General features: G+C 21.4%; 11 protein-coding genes across 11 annotated transcripts; 5 read left to right on the forward strand and 6 right to left on the reverse strand.

Moving 5' to 3' along the window:
• Positions 1-1,188: 1,188 nt before the first annotated feature.
• Positions 1,189-2,533, forward strand: SRAE_2000068600 (RNA-binding protein Musashi homolog Rbp6; the record flags this gene model as incomplete). The annotated part of the gene is made up of 2 exons (XM_024651546.1): positions 1,189-2,167; positions 2,220-2,533. 2 exons carry the CDS (start codon positions 1,189-1,191, stop codon positions 2,531-2,533), a joined length of 1,293 nt encoding a protein of 430 aa, XP_024505213.1.
• A 1,696-nt stretch (positions 2,534-4,229) lies between these two features.
• SRAE_2000068700 (Tyrosine-protein kinase Fps85D) lies at positions 4,230-5,525 on the reverse strand (the record flags this gene model as incomplete). Its single annotated transcript, XM_024651547.1, has 1 exon — positions 4,230-5,525. One exon carries the CDS (start codon positions 5,523-5,525, stop codon positions 4,230-4,232), a length of 1,296 nt encoding a protein of 431 aa, XP_024505214.1.
• A 408-nt stretch (positions 5,526-5,933) lies between these two features.
• Positions 5,934-6,341, forward strand: SRAE_2000068800 (Hypothetical protein; the record flags this gene model as incomplete). Its single annotated transcript, XM_024651548.1, has 1 exon — positions 5,934-6,341. One exon carries the CDS (start codon positions 5,934-5,936, stop codon positions 6,339-6,341), a length of 408 nt encoding a protein of 135 aa, XP_024505215.1.
• A 233-nt stretch (positions 6,342-6,574) lies between these two features.
• On the forward strand, positions 6,575-7,926 carry SRAE_2000068900 (WASp; the record flags this gene model as incomplete). Its single annotated transcript, XM_024651549.1, has 2 exons — positions 6,575-6,876; positions 6,924-7,926. The coding sequence occupies 2 exons, from the start codon at positions 6,575-6,577 to the stop codon at positions 7,924-7,926; spliced, it is 1,305 nt and encodes a 434-aa protein (XP_024505216.1).
• A 479-nt stretch (positions 7,927-8,405) lies between these two features.
• Positions 8,406-9,128, reverse strand: SRAE_2000069000 (Hypothetical protein; the record flags this gene model as incomplete). Its single annotated transcript, XM_024651550.1, has 1 exon — positions 8,406-9,128. One exon carries the CDS (start codon positions 9,126-9,128, stop codon positions 8,406-8,408), a length of 723 nt encoding a protein of 240 aa, XP_024505217.1.
• Positions 9,129-10,382: 1,254 nt separating this feature from the next.
• SRAE_2000069100 (Hypothetical protein) lies at positions 10,383-11,705 on the reverse strand (the record flags this gene model as incomplete). The annotated part of the gene is made up of 1 exon (XM_024651552.1): positions 10,383-11,705. The coding sequence occupies one exon, from the start codon at positions 11,703-11,705 to the stop codon at positions 10,383-10,385; it is 1,323 nt and encodes a 440-aa protein (XP_024505218.1).
• Positions 11,706-11,745: 40 nt separating this feature from the next.
• SRAE_2000069200 (Hypothetical protein) lies at positions 11,746-12,552 on the reverse strand (the record flags this gene model as incomplete). The annotated part of the gene is made up of 1 exon (XM_024651553.1): positions 11,746-12,552. One exon carries the CDS (start codon positions 12,550-12,552, stop codon positions 11,746-11,748), a length of 807 nt encoding a protein of 268 aa, XP_024505219.1.
• A 1,521-nt stretch (positions 12,553-14,073) lies between these two features.
• SRAE_2000069300 (Hypothetical protein) lies at positions 14,074-16,305 on the reverse strand (the record flags this gene model as incomplete). The annotated part of the gene is made up of 1 exon (XM_024651554.1): positions 14,074-16,305. One exon carries the CDS (start codon positions 16,303-16,305, stop codon positions 14,074-14,076), a length of 2,232 nt encoding a protein of 743 aa, XP_024505220.1.
• Positions 16,306-16,324: 19 nt separating this feature from the next.
• SRAE_2000069400 (NADH dehydrogenase [ubiquinone] iron-sulfur protein 7, mitochondrial) lies at positions 16,325-17,381 on the forward strand (the record flags this gene model as incomplete). The annotated part of the gene is made up of 4 exons (XM_024651555.1): positions 16,325-16,328; positions 16,572-16,612; positions 16,704-17,039; positions 17,088-17,381. The coding sequence occupies 4 exons, from the start codon at positions 16,325-16,327 to the stop codon at positions 17,379-17,381; spliced, it is 675 nt and encodes a 224-aa protein (XP_024505221.1).
• Positions 17,382-17,647: 266 nt separating this feature from the next.
• Positions 17,648-19,702, forward strand: SRAE_2000069500 (SAP domain and Zinc finger, MIZ-type domain-containing protein; the record flags this gene model as incomplete). Its single annotated transcript, XM_024651556.1, has 4 exons — positions 17,648-17,786; positions 17,835-18,678; positions 18,717-19,284; positions 19,331-19,702. The coding sequence occupies 4 exons, from the start codon at positions 17,648-17,650 to the stop codon at positions 19,700-19,702; spliced, it is 1,923 nt and encodes a 640-aa protein (XP_024505222.1).
• Positions 19,703-19,898: 196 nt separating this feature from the next.
• On the reverse strand, positions 19,899-20,521 carry SRAE_2000069600 (Ribosome biogenesis regulatory protein homolog; the record flags this gene model as incomplete). The annotated part of the gene is made up of 2 exons (XM_024651557.1): positions 19,899-20,340; positions 20,388-20,521. 2 exons carry the CDS (start codon positions 20,519-20,521, stop codon positions 19,899-19,901), a joined length of 576 nt encoding a protein of 191 aa, XP_024505223.1.
• Between the last annotated feature and the right edge of the window lie 93 nt (positions 20,522-20,614).

Here is a 20,614-nt window from a genome sequence, read left to right on the forward strand (position 1 = left end):
AAAAAAAAAAAAAAGGAGAACGTTCCGAAGCAAAACGAGTTTCAGCGACCTTTCATAAGTTAAAAAGATTTTTTCCAATTTTTTTTTTTACTATTAGTCAGAAATATGTGTCTTTTATATCCTCCAACATTGTTTGTAGAAATTATATATATATTATGTAGTAACTTTGTCCTCTTGTAAAATTATGTACTTCTCCTATAATAAATACCAAATACTTATTTACCTCTTTTTCTTATTTATATACACATCTATATCTATCCATCATATAATATATGTATATAAAATATTTTTAATTACAAAAAAAAAATTAAAAAAAATAAATAAATTTATATTATTTTTTTTAACCTCTTTATTTAGTAAATATTATTTAAAAAGAATTATACATAAAAAAAAAGTGTTTTTAACTTAATTGTTTTTGAAGAAAAATTGAATTTAACTTAAATATTATCTATTGTTAGGATATTTTTTTTTAAAAACATTTTAAACTTATATAATGTATATACATATATATATATATCTCAATTTCTTTTTCTATCTAATGGTTAAAAAAAGTTTGTAATACCATTAAAAAGTGGTAATTAAAATTTTTACATTATCATTCTTAAATAATATATATATTTTGTTGTAAGCTTTACTCTTTTCGATTTTTATCGCCCTTTGCTATATGTTTAATATTATTTTATATTATATAATTATTAAATTTATTTATTTCTATGTAATATTTGATATTTTAATTATATTTAAAAAAAAATCTTTAATTTTTGTTATTTTATATAAAAAAAAAGTTTTTTTTTTTTTTTATTAATAATATTATAATTTTTTAGGTTTACGACCTCTCCTGTAGAAAGTAAAGAAAAATAATTGTAGCAAAAGGATAGGAAGATAAATATATTAAATTTTTTAGTACAAAATATTCATTAATTCTAATATTAAAAAAAAGGAGAATAAAAACTTTTGCTGCGGGATATCTTTTATTATTATAATTATATTATATTATTTAGTTATTCTATTGGAAGATAAAAAAAAAAAGAATCTTTCTTATCTTAACAATATATATTACTATAATTATTTTATCATTATATTATTAATATTATCTATATATATATATATTCATTTAACAAAAAAAAAAAAGACTATTATTACGATTTATTATTTTGTATTGTTTTATTATTAATATATGTTTTCAATATGTCTACTGGTGGAGGTACTGCTTACCAACATTCAACACACAAAGCTAATAGAGATCAAATAATAGAAGAATTTAAAAATCGTAAAAATAAAGTTAATGATTTTGGTTATGGTAGAGGAAATAATAATAATAGTAATATAAGATCATCATCTTTACATAAAGGAACTGATGAAATTAATCAAAATGAGAGTAATGATAAAATTGGAAGATATGATAATAAAGCAAATAAGACACTTAATAATATTAATATTCATGAATCAATTAGAGATGATATACCAACAACACCAACAACATTTAATAATGAACATTCACGTGGTGACTCAGGAACAGAAAGTTACCATCCAGATAATCATTTAGATTCTGATGATGATAATCATAATAATGATCCAAGAAAAATGTTTATTGGTGGTTTGTCATGGCAAACGACACCCGAAAAACTTCGAGAGTATTTTGGACAATTTGGTGAGATAAATGAATGTATGGTTATGAGAGATCCTCAAACAAAGAGAGCTCGTGGTTTTGGATTTATAACATTTGTAAATATTGAAAGTGTTAATAAAGTTTTAAAAAAAAATGATCATGAATTGGATAATAAAAAGATAGATCCAAAAGTTGCCTATCCAAAGAAGGCTCATCAAAAACTTGTTGTTAGAACAAAAAAAATTTTTATTGGTGGTCTTGGATCAACATCAACACGGGATGATTTAAAGGAATACTTTGAACAGTATGGTGAGGTAAAAGATACTATACTTATGTATGATAAAAGTACACAAAGACATCGTGGTTTTGGTTTTATAACATTTGAAAGTGAGGATGTTGCTGATAAAGTATGTGAAATACATTTTCATGAAATTAATGGTAAAATGGTTGAATGTAAGAAAGCTCAACCAAAAGAAATTATGTTACCTGTACAGATAAATAAAACACGTGCAGCAGCAGCTAGAAATGTTTATGGATTAGCCCCAGAACAACTTTTAGGTATTTATTTATTAATTTTTTTTTTATAATTTTATTATTATTATTATTATAGCATTACAAAATATGAATAATTGGGGAAATAATATGCCATTTCCAAATAGTCAAGGACCATATCCACTTCCTTATCATGCATTGATGAGTCAAATGTCGATGTCACCACAAAGAACTTCACCTGGATCATATAATGATGTCAATCGTGTTCATCCAATATATATGCCTAATAGAAGTCCCCTTCAATTATATGATCATCCTCATCATCCTAATCATCAATTACCATCAAATTTTGGTTCACTAAATGTTAGTGGAGACATCTTCAATAAGTACCCAAATCATGTCGTCGCTGGAAGTAATGGGATATCTAGATAGAAAATTATATATATGATTTATATATATATATAATGTTATAGTAATAATACTCTCTCTTTACGGTGGAAATTTTCTATATTATGATATATAACATTTTTTTTACATTATTATTTATATATGATTATTATTATATTCAAAAACTTTTTCCTTTTTTTTTAGTATAATTAGTTTAATAATTATATGTAAACATTATTAGGTTATTCTTTAAAAGTTATCTATCGTTTTAGTTGTATGATTAAAAAAAAGTATAGTTGAAAAGATAATTTTTTTTTTTTGTAATTTACCCTTTTATGATTTTAGTTTGATATTAATTTATATAATCATTTATAAGAAAAAATTTTTTAAATTTAAATACTTCATATTTTTGATTATATATATGTTTTATTATCATCTCTTAACATTATTATAACTATATATATATTTAAATATTGTATTATTTTAATCCTTCATATTTCATTTGACTATTATGTAAAATATCTTTTTTAGTTGTTTATCTAGTAATAATTAATATTATTTATCTATTATTATTAGTAAATTTTTAAGGATAGGGTATAGATTATTTTGTTTAAAAAAAACATACAAAATGTTTATCTTAGGAATCTAATTATGACGAGCTTAAAAAAGAAGACATTTATTTTTAGCTTTTAAAAATTATCTTTTTGAAATTGACTTCTTTTTTTTTTTAAATATATATATGTATACAAACTATAATATTATAAATGTTGAGGTGAAAATTGGGACGTGTGATAAAGTGTATTCCTTTTATTATTCAAATGGTGATTTTTTTTTATGATTAATATATTGTTATTGTATTGAAACTTTTTCTAAATAATATTGGTGATTATTTTTCTCTATTATTTCTACTTTGTTAAAACGTAATATATAGTACCTGTTATATATATATTTATGCTGATTTTTAGGTTAAATAAATTACATAATTAAAAGTATGGGATGGGACTTTTTTTAATTGACTTTATTATATTTTTTTAATAAAATATGGAAATCAAAACTTTATTTAATTATTGTTTTTAACCATATTTTAAAAATTTATTTCAAATAAATTATTTTTAATAAAAACTACTTTATCATTGTTATTTTATTGAAAAAAAAAAGTTTGACAAATATTGTTATTATCTTCAGTATATTTTTTATTATTTTTTCTTTTTAGCTATCTTGATGGTTTATATTTTATTTGTCAAAGTTTGTTTTTTTTTTTATTTAAATGTGTTTATATTTTTATAATAATATATAAACTATAAAATTTTGGTTGTTTTCAAAGATAATTTTTTTTATATAGTAGTAAATATTTAGTTATATTTTCAAAGAAAAATTTTTATTAAAGATTATATTCAATGAATTTCAGTTATTTTTATTAATATGTATAACAAATCTTTTTAGTATTGATTTATATTATTTATCCTCTTATTTTCTTAATTCAAGTTTCTTAGAAATATTAAGTTTTTCAAAAATAATAAAAATTTCTCATAAAATTAGAATTTAATAAATAATATTAAAAATTTATTTTATGAATTTAAAAATGACTTAGCTTATATTTATTTTATTAAAAAGAAATATCTATACAAGTTAATTATTATTTTTCTATAAATTAGTTGTTGAAGAAAATTACATTTATCATTTAAACTATAATTTGATATTTCATAGTGGTTCTTTTTGTATTTTTTGTTTATATAGATGGTTAATTTTCATCACCACCATATTTACTTCTTGGTTCTGTTGGTTTATCAAGTTGCATCAACTTAGAATTATTTTCTACTTCTTCATCTTGTGGTGCTGAAATTTGTTTAGAAGTTCTAGTTATACCAGTTTCTTTTTCTAGAAAAGCAATTACTTCTGTAAAAGATGGTCTTTCATCTGGGTTTGCATGCCAACATTTATTAATAACAAAATTTCTAACTTTTTCTGGTACCTCATCTGGAAGTTTCATACGATAATTATGTTTAACTACTTTTATAACAACATCAAGATTATTTAAATTTGGATATGGTTCTGCACCATCATTAAAAATTTCCCAAAACATTATTCCATATGCAAATACATCAGATTTCGTATAATACATCTTTTTTTGTATTGTTTCTGGAGCAAGATATTTAATAGGAGCTTTAGTTTTAAGATCTATTTTATATTCAGTTCCTTCTATACTCATTCCAAAATCAGAAATTTTAACAACTTCATCTGCACTTAAAAGACAATTTCTTGCAGCAATATCTCTATGAATTATTTTCATTGAATGAAGATACTCAATACCATAAGCTGCACCACAACAAAAAGACATCTTTTTATCTTTATCAATTTTATTTTTTTGAAGATATTTATCTAATGCTCCATTAGTTGCTATTTCCATAACTAACATTAATGGTTCTTGTCCTGCTGCAACACCATGTAATTTTATAACATTAATATGATTAAATTTTCTCATTAACCTTGCTTCTAACATTATCTCTTTAATTTGAGCTTTTGTTAATTTTTCTAATTTAGCTAATTTAACAGCTGCAGGAACTTCTTTTTTTGTAACTTGATCTGTAAATTTGCATAACCATACCTCAGCAAATGCACCTTCACCTAATTTTTTAGTTGTCTCAACTTGATTATGATCAAGTTCCCAAGATTTTCTACCAACAGGATATAATAACATTATATTACTTCCACATGATATTTCATTTTTTTGAAGATGATAATGATCAACCAATTCAACAATTGAATTAAAAGCTGCCTTCGAAACCATATATTTTCCATTGGCTGATTTTGAAATAATATAATGTTTCATTGATTTTGTCTCTTTGTTATTTTTTTTTTCCTTCTGAACAACACTTAATATATAAGCTTTCTCACGACCAGGAACTGGTATAGAAAGTCTAACTAAAAAATCTCCAACATTTCTTAACATCCTACTAATATCTTCTCTTGGAAGATATCCATGATAATATGATTTTTTTAAAAGATCTTTAACTCCAGCAGCTGTCTCGTCACTCATTGATTACAAGAAAATATATTATCAAAAAAATATATAAAAATAATCATATGATCATATATTAATTTTTTATTATTTTATTTAAATATTATAATTAAAATTTGATTATATTCAAGAGTAATATAATATAATCAAGTGATAATATAATAATATTATCAATACATTTTTATTAAAAAAAAAGTTTTTTATTTTTATTCTTAAACATGTTAATAATTTCGTTTTAAAATATAATTTATTATTGAAATAATTATAAAATTTATTATTATACAGGAGGGAAATGGTGTACTTAAATATTGTTGAAATAACAATTTTTCAACATTTATAAGAATTTTTCTTTTCTTGAAAATCTTATATACAATGAAATATTTTATTTTTCTAATTCTTTTATTGGTTAATGCATCATGTCTATCAATGTCATTTGAAGGCGTGGTTTACGATGAAAATGACAAACATGGTCTTTATGAATCAAAAAAAAGTCTTACAAATGAACATTTGGATGAAAAAAATCTTAAGAAAAGAAATTTATTATATCCTTATAGAAAAAGTCGTATTTTTATTAATAAAGAAAATTCAGGAATTAAAAAAAAATTATTTAAAAGAAGTATTTTTGATGAAATTTTAAAAAATATTTCAAATGAAATTAGAAAAACAGAAATTAATAAAAATCAAAATTCAAAAGTAATTAAAAAAAGACAATCTTATGATGGTAATTTCCACATAACTAGAGAAAAAAATCGTAATAATCGTAATAATCGTAATAGAAGAGGCGTTTTTTATGATGGTCGTAGATCTCCTAATATTCATTATATTTATGGATAAAAAAGAGTTTAGTTTCAAATTAAAATATATATAAAATTTCTATTATTTTATTTTAGAGTTTTATTTATCAAAAATAATTAATTTTAATTATTCTAAAAATAATGTAGAAATTTTTTTTGCATATTATATTATTTTTGAATATATTTTTATTTCTACTTATTTATTAAATAAATTTATTTTATTATACATTGTTTTTTTTTTGTTATAAATAAGTAATAATATTAAATGATATAATGCAACGTGAAAAAAAAGAAAATTTAATAAAAAGTAATAATGTTAAACGAAGAATTGAAAATATTGGATCAAGGTTATTGACAAAAAAAGAAAATGAAGAATTGTTAAATCTTCTAGATACTGATCAGTATGCTATATGTTCAGGAGTTGCTCATGTTCTGAAAACAAATAAACATTTTTCTCCAGGTTGGGAAATGATTGGACGTGGTGTTATTGTATATATAAAAGATTATCATAAAAAATTATATATTTTAAAATTATATTGTTTACCAACTAAAAGATGTATATGGGAACATATATTGTATGTCATTTATTTTATTTTTTAATAATATATTTTTTATTTTTTAGATATACTGATTTTATGCCAGTTTTTGGATTTGAAAGAATAGATACTTTAGAATATACATGTGATGGAGAAATATTTTGTATTCATTTTTCTCATCATGCTGAAGCACAATTATTTTATACACTTTTTAAAAAAAAATTTGAAAAAGATGGTAATTGTGAATTGATAAAAGATAATTTAAGCCAACTATTGTCAGGACAATTAAATAAACCAATTATTAATTCTTTATCACAATGTAACTTAGAAAAAGTATATAGTAATAAAGATATTTCAAAAATAATTATAAATGAAAAAAAGAGTAAAAAAAAATTTAAAAAAAGTGATATATCATCTCCAACTAATTTTTCACATCTTGTTCACATTGGTTGGAGTAAAAATGAAGAAATATCAAATAATATTAATAATAATAATTATATAGAAAAAGATATAAGTCAATCTGTAAAAGATTTATTAAAAGCTGCTGGCTATGATTATAAAAGAATGAAAGAGAAAGATTTACAATTTGCTAAAATTTTTGTTGAAGATTATGAAAAAAAAGAAAAATTAAATAAAGTTGGATTGATAAATGATGAAGATGCAATATCAACAAGACCATTGATATCTAATGATAAATTTGAAAATATTAATTTTGAAATGGTTTCTCCAATTTCTATAAAACATCAACAAAATATTGTTGAGAAACTTCCACCAACACCGCCACCATTACCATTATCAATGATAAAAAATGAGGTAAATAGTAATACTAAAAATATAAATAAATTAAATAAATCACTTAAAAATGAGAATAATTGTAATGATTTAATGTCACAAATAAAACAAGGTAAAACATTAAATCATGTGGATCGAGAAGTAAAATCTCGTTATTTAAAGAATGAAAATCATGTAGTTGAATTTAATAATAGTCTTACAGCAGCACTACGAAATATAATGAATGAAAGAAGGCAAAAATTATCAGAAGAAGATAACTCATCTTCTACATCATCATCAACAGGAGATTGGGATTAAAATTAATATTTATATAGTTATTTATATATTATATTTCTAATAATAAAAGAATATTTGAATAGATAAACTTTTATAAAATGTTTTTATAGATTAACCAAAAAGTTAATAAAGCTAAAAAATTATATAAAGATATTAAAAAAAAATTAAAATAATGACTATGTATTGAGTTATTTTTATATTTTATTTTTTCAGTATAAAATTGTTTTAAATAGTTTTGATAGATATTTAAATATCATTTGTACTTTTAATTCTTAGATTTAAACTATATTATTAAATAAATTTTCACTGTAAAATTAACAATTTTTAAATTTAGAATATTTTTTTTCTTTCATTAACATTATCATTTTCTTCTTATTTTTTTTTGATAAATTATCTGTAATTATTTGTTATACATTTTTTGTAGTTAAAAACGTTTTATTTTGTCATTAATTAAAAAAAATTTCATTTCACACTTTTATCATTAAATGCATTAAAAATTTTTAATTTTTTTGTTTAAAATAAAATAAATGCCGAGAATTTTTATCAACAATTATTATAGGAATAATCAATGAGACTGTTGATAAAAAAGTTGTAAATCCAAAATAAAGAATAACATAAAAATATGATTCAAAATGTTTACTTTTAAATAAAAATTGATAATACTTAATTCCAAGATATGGATATTGAAAAAGAATATGCAAAAATGCTAATATCATTTTTCTTGTTTTATTTTTCTTATTTTTTATATTAATAAATCTTTTCATAACAATGCCCATTAAAATTAATGAGTAGAAAAAATAAAATATATAACAAAATTTAATAACTTGTGGCATAGAATTTGTTAAAACATTTCTTGTTGTCATAACAAGAACCATATTATTTGTTTCTCTACTATTATATATATTTGTTAATTGAAATTGTGATTTTGCTTCAATAAGATAAAATGTTCCTGGTATTGGTAATATTATTACACTAAATATTTCAAAAAATATATTATTACTAAGAATTTTTGTATTATCATCAAAAGCTTGATAAAGATTTAGAAGAAGCATTATTGTTGATGTAAAATGGGCCATATTAAAATAATAAAAAGAAAAATTAAGTAATCCATATTCATATGATGGTTTATATGGAATAAATATTGCACTGATATAAGGACTTATTGGAACAAATGAGGAAAAATATGCAATAATGCATCTTATTATTCCAATTACTGAAACCATAATTAGAAGATAATAGTAAGAATTTTGATACATATTATATTCTTTTGCCATTATTTTTTTAAAAATTTGAATAAAATATATAATCCATATTAATACAAAAATTAACAAAATTATTGTAAAAATCCAAAATTTAAAAAAATTTGTATTATTAATAGGAAGATGAGATAAATAATTGCTCATAATAAAATAATAAAAATAGTGAATCTATGCTTTTTTTAAAATGCTAATATTTTTATTAAATGTAAATAATAAAGTATTGGTTGAGGAATATTTAAATATTTTTTAAAAAATGTAATTAATTATAAAAATAATATAAATAATATCATTTTAAATTACTATTTTTAAATTATATTTTATATTGTTTAATCTTCTTATATTTGATTAAAGATTAATTGATTTTTTTAAACATTTATATTTAAGTGATATGTAATGATTTCAATAATCAAAAAATATTTATTTTAATTTTTTGAAATATTTCTTCAAATCACTAATATTTTAGTTAATAAATTATTTATTAAAAAGTTTTTGTTATCATGAATTTATTAGATTAAATTTAAATAGTTATACAAAAAAGACTGTTTAAAAAATATAAAGCATTACTTATATAATTAAATATATTGCTAAATTCGTATATTACCAATAATACTAAATTTTTATTTTGTCAAAATCATAAAAGTTATAGTGAATACGTAATTTATAATCATACGATATATTCAATATATTAGAATCAATTAATAAAATAATATGAAAAATCTAATATATTTATGTCTAAAAGATTAATTTTTTTAAATTAAATAAAAAAAATAATTTCAATTACATTTATTATGCTACTTAAAAATTATTGATTTACATACATTTCATTTTCAATTGTAATAATTTTATTATACTTTTTTCCCGTATTTTATGCTACCAAACATTAAATTTATTCTTTAGTACTCGAACTAAAACTTACAATAAAATATTACGTGTTTGATAAAAAAAATTAAATTTTTTTTAAATCTATATAATACATTTATGATTCTATTTAGTAAAAGTTGACAACAATAATTTAAAATTAAGACTGCCATAAACAAGATAAATTTCTGATAGAATATATTTATTCAACATACATTCTTTTATCTCAATAAAATTTAAAATAATATTTAAAGTTGACGAATAAAAAAATGATATTTAAGAAAAATTTTAATATTCTGCATAAACAAATTAAATTTTTAATTTTTATTAATAAATATAAATTATACATTTTTTATAAAATTATTTGGCCGTAATTCTAAATTTATTATCATTAGAAAAATAGTTACTTCCTTTTTTTTTATCAATAGCTGCTGATACACTTAATGAGGCACTCTCTGTAGTAGTTGATAAATCTGATATTTTAGAAGTAATTTTTCCATTAGAAATTTTTTTCCCTTTTTTTTTTAAAACATTCTTACTAAAATCATTTGATTGAGATAAAATTTGACTTGAAGTTGAAATTGATGCTGATGAAAGAGAATTCGATAAAGAAACATCTGATTTATTTATACCTTTTTTTGTCTTTAATTTTCTTTTTTTTCTTTTTTTCATTACTACTACAATAATAACAATTACTGTACAGAAAAATATAACAATTAAAACAAATGATATTATATATAACATTGAATTTGATGCTTTGTCGAAGAAGGATTGTGAATTATTAGAATCTTTTACAACTTTAGTTTTGTATCTAATAAATTTTCTATCATAAAATATAAAATTTTGTTTTGTAGAAAAAATAGTATTAAAAACTGTTTCGTATTCACATTGAATTGTTATATTTGTTATATTACCATAGTCTTTATAAATTACTTGATTATTTTCAATTTCTATCCCTTCTGATAATGTAGGAAATTTACCAATAACTGTAGAAGATTTATTGTTTTCTATAAAGTCTACTTTAATTTTGATTGTACTAGAAAATGGTTTATATGATCGTTGGCATCCAGCGTATTGACTTATATTTCCTTCTAATTTAACATCATTTAAAATTATTTCAGTCCCATTTTCAGGTATAAAATAAATTTTTTCAAGTGATATGATATTTTTATTGTAAAATTTAGTGTAGTTAGAATCCTTACAAATGTATGCTCCAAAATTGTCCATTTTAAAACTATCAAAAATTATTTCATTTGATATTTTTTTAGAAATATTTATTTTATTGTTAAAATTTATTATAGTAAATTCAGCAGCTTTAGAATAAAATTCATCAAGATGGTCTTTATTTTCACCTTCGACTTTTGATAAACATTTTAATTCTTGCTTTTTATCAAAGTCTTTTTTTTGAATAAATTGATAAAACATTTTATTATGTTGATTATATTTAACAAAATTTAATGATCCTAATGTAGGTAAAATTGTAGCTTTTATGTTATTTTCTAATTCTAAAACACATTTTGGTTGCTCCACATCCCAAGGTTTACTTAATCTTACAACTTTTGATCGAGTTTTAATATAATGTTCAATCCTTCCTCTAGGATATATGTAAATTGATTGACCAGCATATATCTTATAATTTTTATCATATGAAATATCAATTTTATCCATTCTGATTTCACCCATATAATTTGTTAAACTTTCTGCGAAGGCAAAAAAATAATGCTTATCCTGGTCGACGTTCATTTTTACAATTTATATTATCGTGAGATGGATTTATTTTTCGTTCATACTGATTTTCATTATTTTGATATTTTAAATTATATCCAATAGATATATCATTTAAAGTTGGTTGTTTTAATTTACCACAAGAGAAAAAGTTTGAGTCTAAAGATTTTTTAAAGAAAGGAATTATAATATGAGCATTTCCATTGGATGATTCAAAATATCCATTATCTTTTATATGATCTTCTGGTATAAATTTTACTGGTCCTTTTTTTGATACCCAGTTAATGTAAGGACATAAACCAATATTTATGTTCATTTTATGATAATTTACTTCTTGTAAAACTATTATATTACTTGATGATTTAACAATAACTAATACAGCATACTCAACTGTATATATTTTTCCTTTTTCATTTAATTTTTCATAGTTTAATTTTTTATCAAAAAAGACATAACCAATATCACATTGCCTAAAACTACAAATTATGTTACGCTTTTCAAGACCATTAAATGTGAAACCATCATAATATCCTACAGTATAAGAGATTTTATAAATGTGATTAGTATTATTTCTTAATAAAAAACCAAGTGTAGTATTTGAATAACGATTTTGTTTTTGTAGTTCATCCCAATCAATGTAAAGAATTTTAAAATTTTTAAAACGAATATTTTCAAATTTTGTTAAATTTGTTTTAAAGTTTTCAAGATTGCGAAGTTTAACTTGAATAATATATTGACTTTTCCATTGCTCTCGACTGTCTTGTACAAGTAATTCTAAATCATAACTTTTAACTATTTGAGACATAAATTTAGTCAGTAAAATTAACAAAAGAAAATATCTCATTTTAAATTTTATATAAATTTATGATTAAATTTTGCTAAAAAAATAATAAATTTTTGATTAAAAATTACCATAAATATTATTTAAATTTTATAATGTATAGCATGGTAAATTTCAGTTATGTAAATAATTTTTATTATCTTTTTTGTATTGATAATATTAGAACGAAGTATATAAAATTAACAAAATGATAATACAAAAAAACAAATATATTTTTTTATTTTTTAACAAAATTATTAATTTATTATGTATTATTCTATTTTAAAAAATATGTATAGTATTACAACATGAATAATTAATTAGAAAATTATACAGAGATTCTGTTACTAAACTGGCATATCTGGTACATCATGTTCTTTAAAAAAAAGAGAAATTTTCCCTTAGACATACTTAATTTTTAAAATATACTTACAAACACTGTTTATAATAAATAAGTACTTTATGAAATTTATTATATATTTAAAAAATTGTTATCATTTGAATCTCTAAAAAGACTTTTTACGAATTCTCATCAGGATTACATTTGAATTATTAATTTATTAAAATAAATTTATAAAATAATAATAATAATCAAGAATTATTATCATAAAATAATATTTCTTTTTATAAAAATTTGTATCATTAATATAACTAAACTGTAATATCAGTTTTTTATTCATTAAAAATTGTTGTTTAAGAAAATTTTTAATAACCATTTTTATCCAAAATATCAAATACTTTAATTTAATTTTTTTTTTTTATTTTTTAAAAATTTTTCATTTTAGCAATTTTTTTTCTAAAATTAGATCAATAAACATTTTTTGGATTTTCAATAATTTTGAATATAATATTCTTATAATAATAAGTTTTAAAAGAAAATTGAATGATCATAAAATTATATAAAGATTTTTCAAGTTTATATAAAAGTTTAATTAATAATTATTATCTAATATTGTGAATTCATTAACATATTTGGAAAAATAAAAATTTTTAGAAATTTATTTTACTCAGTGATAACATTTTCTGAAATTATGAAAATATTTTGTACGATAATTATATCTTGGTATACTATTTCTAATAATTTTTTTATTAAAAATAATATGTCTTTACATAAAAAAAAATTTTGTTTTTAAAAATTTTAAACATGTAATTTCTTATATTTAAAGTGATGGTTAATCTTATATATTAAGATTTATAATATCATAAATCATATTATTATTATATATCTTAGACTATGTTATTTTAAAAATAGTACATTATTAATTATATTTTTAAATATTAAAAAATTTTTTTATTTAAATTAAGTAACTTATAACAATTAAGATACAATTTAATTATTAAAAATATAAAAAACTAGCTACTCGTTTTTATATTAATTTGGAGAATTAAAAATTATGTTTTCTAATATATTTTTTATTATTTTTCTATTATATACTTTCTTAGTAAAGATGCAATTTTACAAAACTCAGAAAATATTTATAATTTAAATACAAATTTATTTTTCGTCTACTTGGCTGTAATTCTAAATTTATTATCATTAGAAAAATAGTTTCTTCCTTTTTTTTTATCAATACCTGATGATACACTTGATGAGGCACTTTCTGTAGTAGTTGATAAATCTGATATTTTAGAAGTAATTTTTCCATTAGAAATTTTTTTTCCTTTTTTATTTAAAAATTTCTTGTTAAAATCATTTGATTGAGATAAAATTGAACTTGAAGTTGAACTTGATGTTGATGAAAGAGAATCCGAAAAGGAAAGATCTGATTTTTTTATACCTTTTTTTGCCTTTGATTTTCTTTTTTTTCTTTTTTTCATTACTACTACAATAATAACAATTACTGTACAGAAAAATATAACAATTAAAACAAATGCTATTATCCATAACATTGAATTTGATGTTGTATCAACGATAGTTTTTGAATTATTAGAATCTTTTACAACTTTAGTTTTGTACTTTATTGACTGTTTTTTTAAAAATTTTACATTTTGTTTTACATTAAAAGTTGTTTGAAAAATTGTTTTATAAGTACACAAAATACTAATACCAGATATATTACGTGAATTGTTGTAAAAAACTTCATTATCTTTAATTTCAATTTGATTTTGTAAAGTAGAGAAATCATCAACATCTATAATTAATGTATCATTTTCCAAAATATTTATTTTAACTTTTGTTATATTAGAAAATAATCCATATGATTGTTGACATATTTTGTATTTATTTGTATGTTTATTTTTTTCTACTATAAGTTCATGAAAAATTATCTCAGTTTTGTTTTCTGGAATAAAATAACTCTTTGTAAGAGTTATAATATTTTTATCATAAATGTGTGTAAAGTTAAAATCTTTACAAATGTATGCTCCAAAATTATCCATTTTATTACCATAAAAAATAATTTCATTTGATGTATATTTATAAACGTTATTTTTATTGTTAAGATTTATTACAGTAAATTCAGCAGCTCTAGAATAAAATTCATCAAGATGATCTTTCATTTCGCCTTCAACTTTTGCGAAACATTTAATATTATACTTTTTATTTAAGTTGTCCTTTTGAATAATTTGATAAAATATTTTCATATTTGGATTATAATTTATTAAACTTAAGGATTCTATTGTGGGTATAATCGTAGCTTCTATATTGGTTTTTAATTTTACTATACATCTTGGTTCCTCCACATACCAATTTTCACCTAATCTTTTATTAATAACATTATTTTGAAAAAAATTGTCAATTGGGTATCTAGGATATATGTAAATTGATTGACCAGCATATATTTTATAATTTTTATCAAAAGAAATATCAATTTTATCCATTCTTCTTTCACCCATATAATTTGTATAATTTTCTGAGTAGGCAAAAAAATAATATCGTTCTTGATCATAATGATTACCACATACTATATCATCGCCCAAAGGGTAAATTTCTTTTTCAAAATTTCTTTCACTTTCAATATTTTTTAAATTATATCCAATAGATATATCATTTAAAGTTGGTTGTTTTAATTTACCACAAGAGAAAAAGTTTGAATCTAAAGATTTTTTAAAAAAAGGAATAAGAATGTGAGCATTTCCATTAGATGATTCAAAATATCCATTATCTTTTATATGATCTTCTGGTATAAATTTTAATAGTCCTTTTTTTGATACCCAGTTAATGTAAGGACATAAACCAATATTTATGTTCATCTTATGATAATTTACTTCTTGTAAAACTATTCTATTGCTTAATGATTTAACAAGAACTAATACGGCATACTCAACTGTATATATATTTCCTTTTTCAATTAATTGTACATAATTTAATTTTTTATCAAAAAAGACATAACCAATATCACATTGACTAACATCGCAAGTCATAACTTCGTTTTCTAAACCATTGAATGTAAGACCCCTAAAAAAACTGGCAGTAAAAGTAACATGGAATGAATTTAATTCTTTTCCTCTTATTTGAAAACCATACATGTAATTTGGATTATTTGTCATTCTTTGCACTTCTTCCCAATCAATGATAAAAATTTTTGGATTTTTAAAAACAACGTTTTCAAATTTAGTTTCACTTGTTTTAAATTTTTCTAAACCATCAAATTCAAGATTTTTATCTAGTACATGGAAATTATTTTCATCTTGTGTAATATTAGGTCCATATACTACAACAGAAAAAGTAACCTTATTACTTATAATTAGTTGAGACTTATTTAAAATTAAAAATATAAGAAAAAAAATAAACCTCATATTAAAAATTAACTATATAATGAGTATGTTATTCACTTAAAATGATAAATTGATATTAAAAATTTTCATAAATATTGTTCAAATTTTACAAAATAAATTATAATATTTTGCAATCAAGTGAGAAATTTGCTTATTGTTTTCTAAAATTCATAATCATTAAATAAGATACATACAGTATCTAGATGTCAGTGAAAACCGCCTTCTTTAAACATCATATATTCAATAAAATGATTTCAAAAGAAAATAATTTGTTCAACATACATAAGAATTCCTGACAAGAATTTTCATTAGCAAAACACAAAGATTGGTAAGTTGTGTCTTTAAAAATTGTATTTATAAAAACTTTCAATTTTGTTTTCTATGTTTGTTGGAGTTTTCTAATTTATATATTTTTCTAGAAGAGGATGTTATCTCGTGGGTTACCTTTTTTATGTAGATCTGCAACTCAAATTTCTCAAGTTGCTACTGGTTCAAATATCGTTAAGAAAATACCTACTAATCATGATGAGGCTCCTAAAGGAATCGGTAAAACTGGAACACCATTTCTTGAGACAAAAAGTTTAGCTGAATATGCCTTAGCTAGAGTAGATGATGTTATAAATATGTGTCAAAGAACTTCTGTTTGGCCACTTACTTTTGGTTTGGCATGTTGTGCTGTAGAAATGATGCATATGGCTGCACCAAGGTATGATATGGACCGTTATGGTGTTGTTTTTCGTGCTTCTCCTCGACAAGTAAGTTATTGTATTTTTTCTTGTTATAATAATATCATTTAATAACAGTGCGACCTTATTTTTGTTGCAGGAACAGTAACAAATAAAATGGCTCCAGCTTTACGTAGAATTTATGATCAAATGCCTGAACCTAAATGGGTTATATCTATGGGATCATGTGCTAATGGTGGTGGTTATTATCATTATGCTTACTCTGTTCTTCGTGGTTGTGATCGCGTCATACCTGTTGATATTTATGTACCTGGATGTCCACCAACAGCTGAGTCTCTTCTTTATGGTGTACTTCAACTACAAAAAAAGATCAAACGTAAAAGGAATGCACAACTTTGGTATAGAAAATAAGTAGTAGTTTTGAAATTTTTTTTTTCATTGAAAAAATATAATTATATTTACAAATTTGTATAAAATGTAGGATTTAATATACTTTTTTAATTTAAAATTTTAAGAGGTTTTTTATCCTCAGTATTTTTTTATTAATATTTCTTATTTTTTGTAACATTTATTTTAGTAAACAAAAATGATCGATAGAAACACTATAAAAAAATGCAAAGTAAGTAAGAATTTTTTTTTAAAAATATTTTTAGGAACTTATAAATACAAAATTTAAAATGGATGATTTAAAATTTTGTCTTCAAAACATTGGTTGTAATGTTAATGGAAGAAAAGATGAATTACAACGGAGGTTGAACAGAGCTCTTGATTGTGCCAAAAGTCAGAATAGTACAGTATCTATAGTTTTAAATAGGGGTAATATTTCTCTTGATGTTCCAAATTTTTCACGAGGTTTTTATATAGAAGAAAATAAATGGAAAAATAAAAATATTTCTTCTACAAAAAGTATAGTTTGTTCTTATCCTGGTGATATAGTAATGAAGAAACTTTTTTTTCATAAAATAATTTCAAATATCTCCCAATGGATTCTTCCTAGTGTTGATGATTCTTGCTCGACTGTATATTTAAATTGCGAACTACCAGATTATATTTCTATTGATTCACTTATTTCTAACAAAAATGAAATTTCTTCAAATTGTTTATTATTACGTTCAGCAAAACTTTCATTCTTTGACGATGACAATGAATTAAAAGTTGATACATATCCTGTGTCGATGCGTATGTATATAAATAAAACTGATTATACAAATTTACTACCAAGAGAAGTTTTTTATAGTAGTGCTGATAAAAAAAATCGTTTAAATGTTCCTACAATATTGAACGAAGCTTTATTAGAAAATTCTGATATTATTCGAGTTTTGAAATCTTTTACGGTAGAATTACGTTATCATAAGGAGATCAACGATTATGCTAAATTTGCTTTTGCTTTATTTACTTCTACTCCAATATCAGTTAAAGAATTATGTGATGAAATATCAAAACGAGAAAAATGGGATTATAGTAAATTTAGTGAAGATTTAAATAAATTTATGTCAAAGTCGTCTGACATTCAATTAGAATTTGCTAAAATTTCATTACTATCTTCAACAACTCGAAAGAGGATTAATATTCCTTTTAGAGGAAGATATTGTAATCACTTAAATCCCGATGATTTGGAAGATTATATTACAATCAACAAAAATACTGAAGGATGGAAATGTAAAATTTGTAAGGCATTGTGTACCCCTGATGATATATTTATTGATGAGTAAGATTATTTTTAATTTTTTTATAACTTTTTTTAAGGTTTTATATGAAAATTTTGGAGAAACATAAAACTGTCGAAGAAATTGAGCTATATCCTGATATGACTTATAAATTATTTGGTCAAGAGGAAGATAAAATTTGTCAAAAACCAACTGCTCCAAAGAAAAGTAAAATTGAAGAAGAAATAGTAATTATTGATAGTGATAATGAAGATGAATTTGAGAATGAGGATGAGGAAGATATTTTTACAAAAGTATTCTCAAATAAAAATGAAAAAACAAAAATTACTGATAGTAATTTTTCAAAGAATGAGGATGAGGAAGATATTTTTACAAAAATATTCTCAAATAAAAATGAAAAAACAAAAATTACTGATAGTAATTTTTCAAAAACAGTTGAAATCCCAAAAAAACAGATTGAATGTATTGTAATAAATGACAGTTCAGATGAAGAAGAACCTCCTGAAAAAAGAACTAAAAGTAATAACAAAAGAATTTTAAATAATCATATCTTTCAACCGAAGCTATTCTCTAATAAATATTCGACAAATATTGCATCAGAATCTTTATCAGAAATTTTTTCTTCCGATGATTCCTCTAAGGGCGATGTAAGTTTTAGATATATCAATAGTTCCCTAGACTCTGCTTTTCTAGGCAGATGATTATAATGATTTGTCTGTTAATCTGCCAAATAATGAAGATTCAACAATAACTAGTAATGGAATGTATGAAAAAAATACTTGCCCTGTTTTTAATGCATTTGTTAAGAAAATTATTGCAGATGATCCATGTACGGTAACAAAGATGTTTTTTGATTCTCCAAATAACAAAGATCTCCTGCCTCTCAATACAACTGTTTTAAAAGACAATTTATCAATTCAAGATAATACTGATTTATTTCATATACCTCAAATCGAAGAAATTAAGGAATATTATGAAGCAAAAAATAAAGAATGGTTACGTGGATTAGAAAAATTTATGAATAATGCTGAAAAAAATAAAGGTGATATTTCTGCATCTTCCTAACTTATTTGAATCTTCTATTGATGTATATAAATTATTTTGATTTTTTGAAATAAATTTTTTTTCTACAAAGGCAAATGATTTTCCTTAAAATAATTTTATTTACACCAACATAGAAAATTGATAAAAAGTTTTAACAAAAAAGTCATAACAACGACAAGAAAAAATTTAACAGAATAATATAAAGATAATGGATTCATTAATTTTTTTTGTTATTTTTAGAAATATTTTTGAGCCTCTGAAATTCATTTTTAGCTGTCCGTTCCTTCTTGGCATTTTCACGTTCCTTGAAATAGTCCTTCATTGGATCGGCATTTTGAGGTATTTCAATTAACCAATCTTTTGTATCATCATTACCACGATTATAACCAAAGGTTGGTTTCCAAGTCTTTGAATCACTATCCCAAATTTTTTTATCCTTTTTCTTCTTAACAATACCTTTTTCTTTAGCATATTTTTCCCATTTTGTTGGTTCTTTTTCTTTTGGTAAAGGTTTTTCTCTTGGTAATTTATAAATTTTAGAAGGTAATTTTACACATATTGCTTCGTCTACAGTAACTTTTTCCAAATCCCAAATTTTATTAAAAAGATATTGAGTATTATCTCTAGCCATATTCAATAAAGCTTCATTACTAGGAATTCTAAAATTTAAAAATACATTTAAAATATAATAAAACAAATAACATACACTTTTTTATTTTCATCTTCAAATATTGAATCTTTATCAATAAGTAATAGATTACCTGGATCACATAATGGTTCAATAGTCTTTTCTACTTTACAAGTTTTATAATTTACTTCTACAAGCTCAACAACAGACATTTTAAATTATTAGATTATTTAAAAAAAAATTTTTAACAGCACTTGGAATGATGTCTACCTCAACAGTTAAAAATTCTATTTGAGAGATAAATC

Source organism: Strongyloides ratti (assembly GCF_001040885.1).
Source record: "Strongyloides ratti genome assembly S_ratti_ED321, chromosome : 2".
NCBI classification, from domain to species: domain Eukaryota; kingdom Metazoa; phylum Nematoda; class Chromadorea; order Rhabditida; family Strongyloididae; genus Strongyloides; species Strongyloides ratti.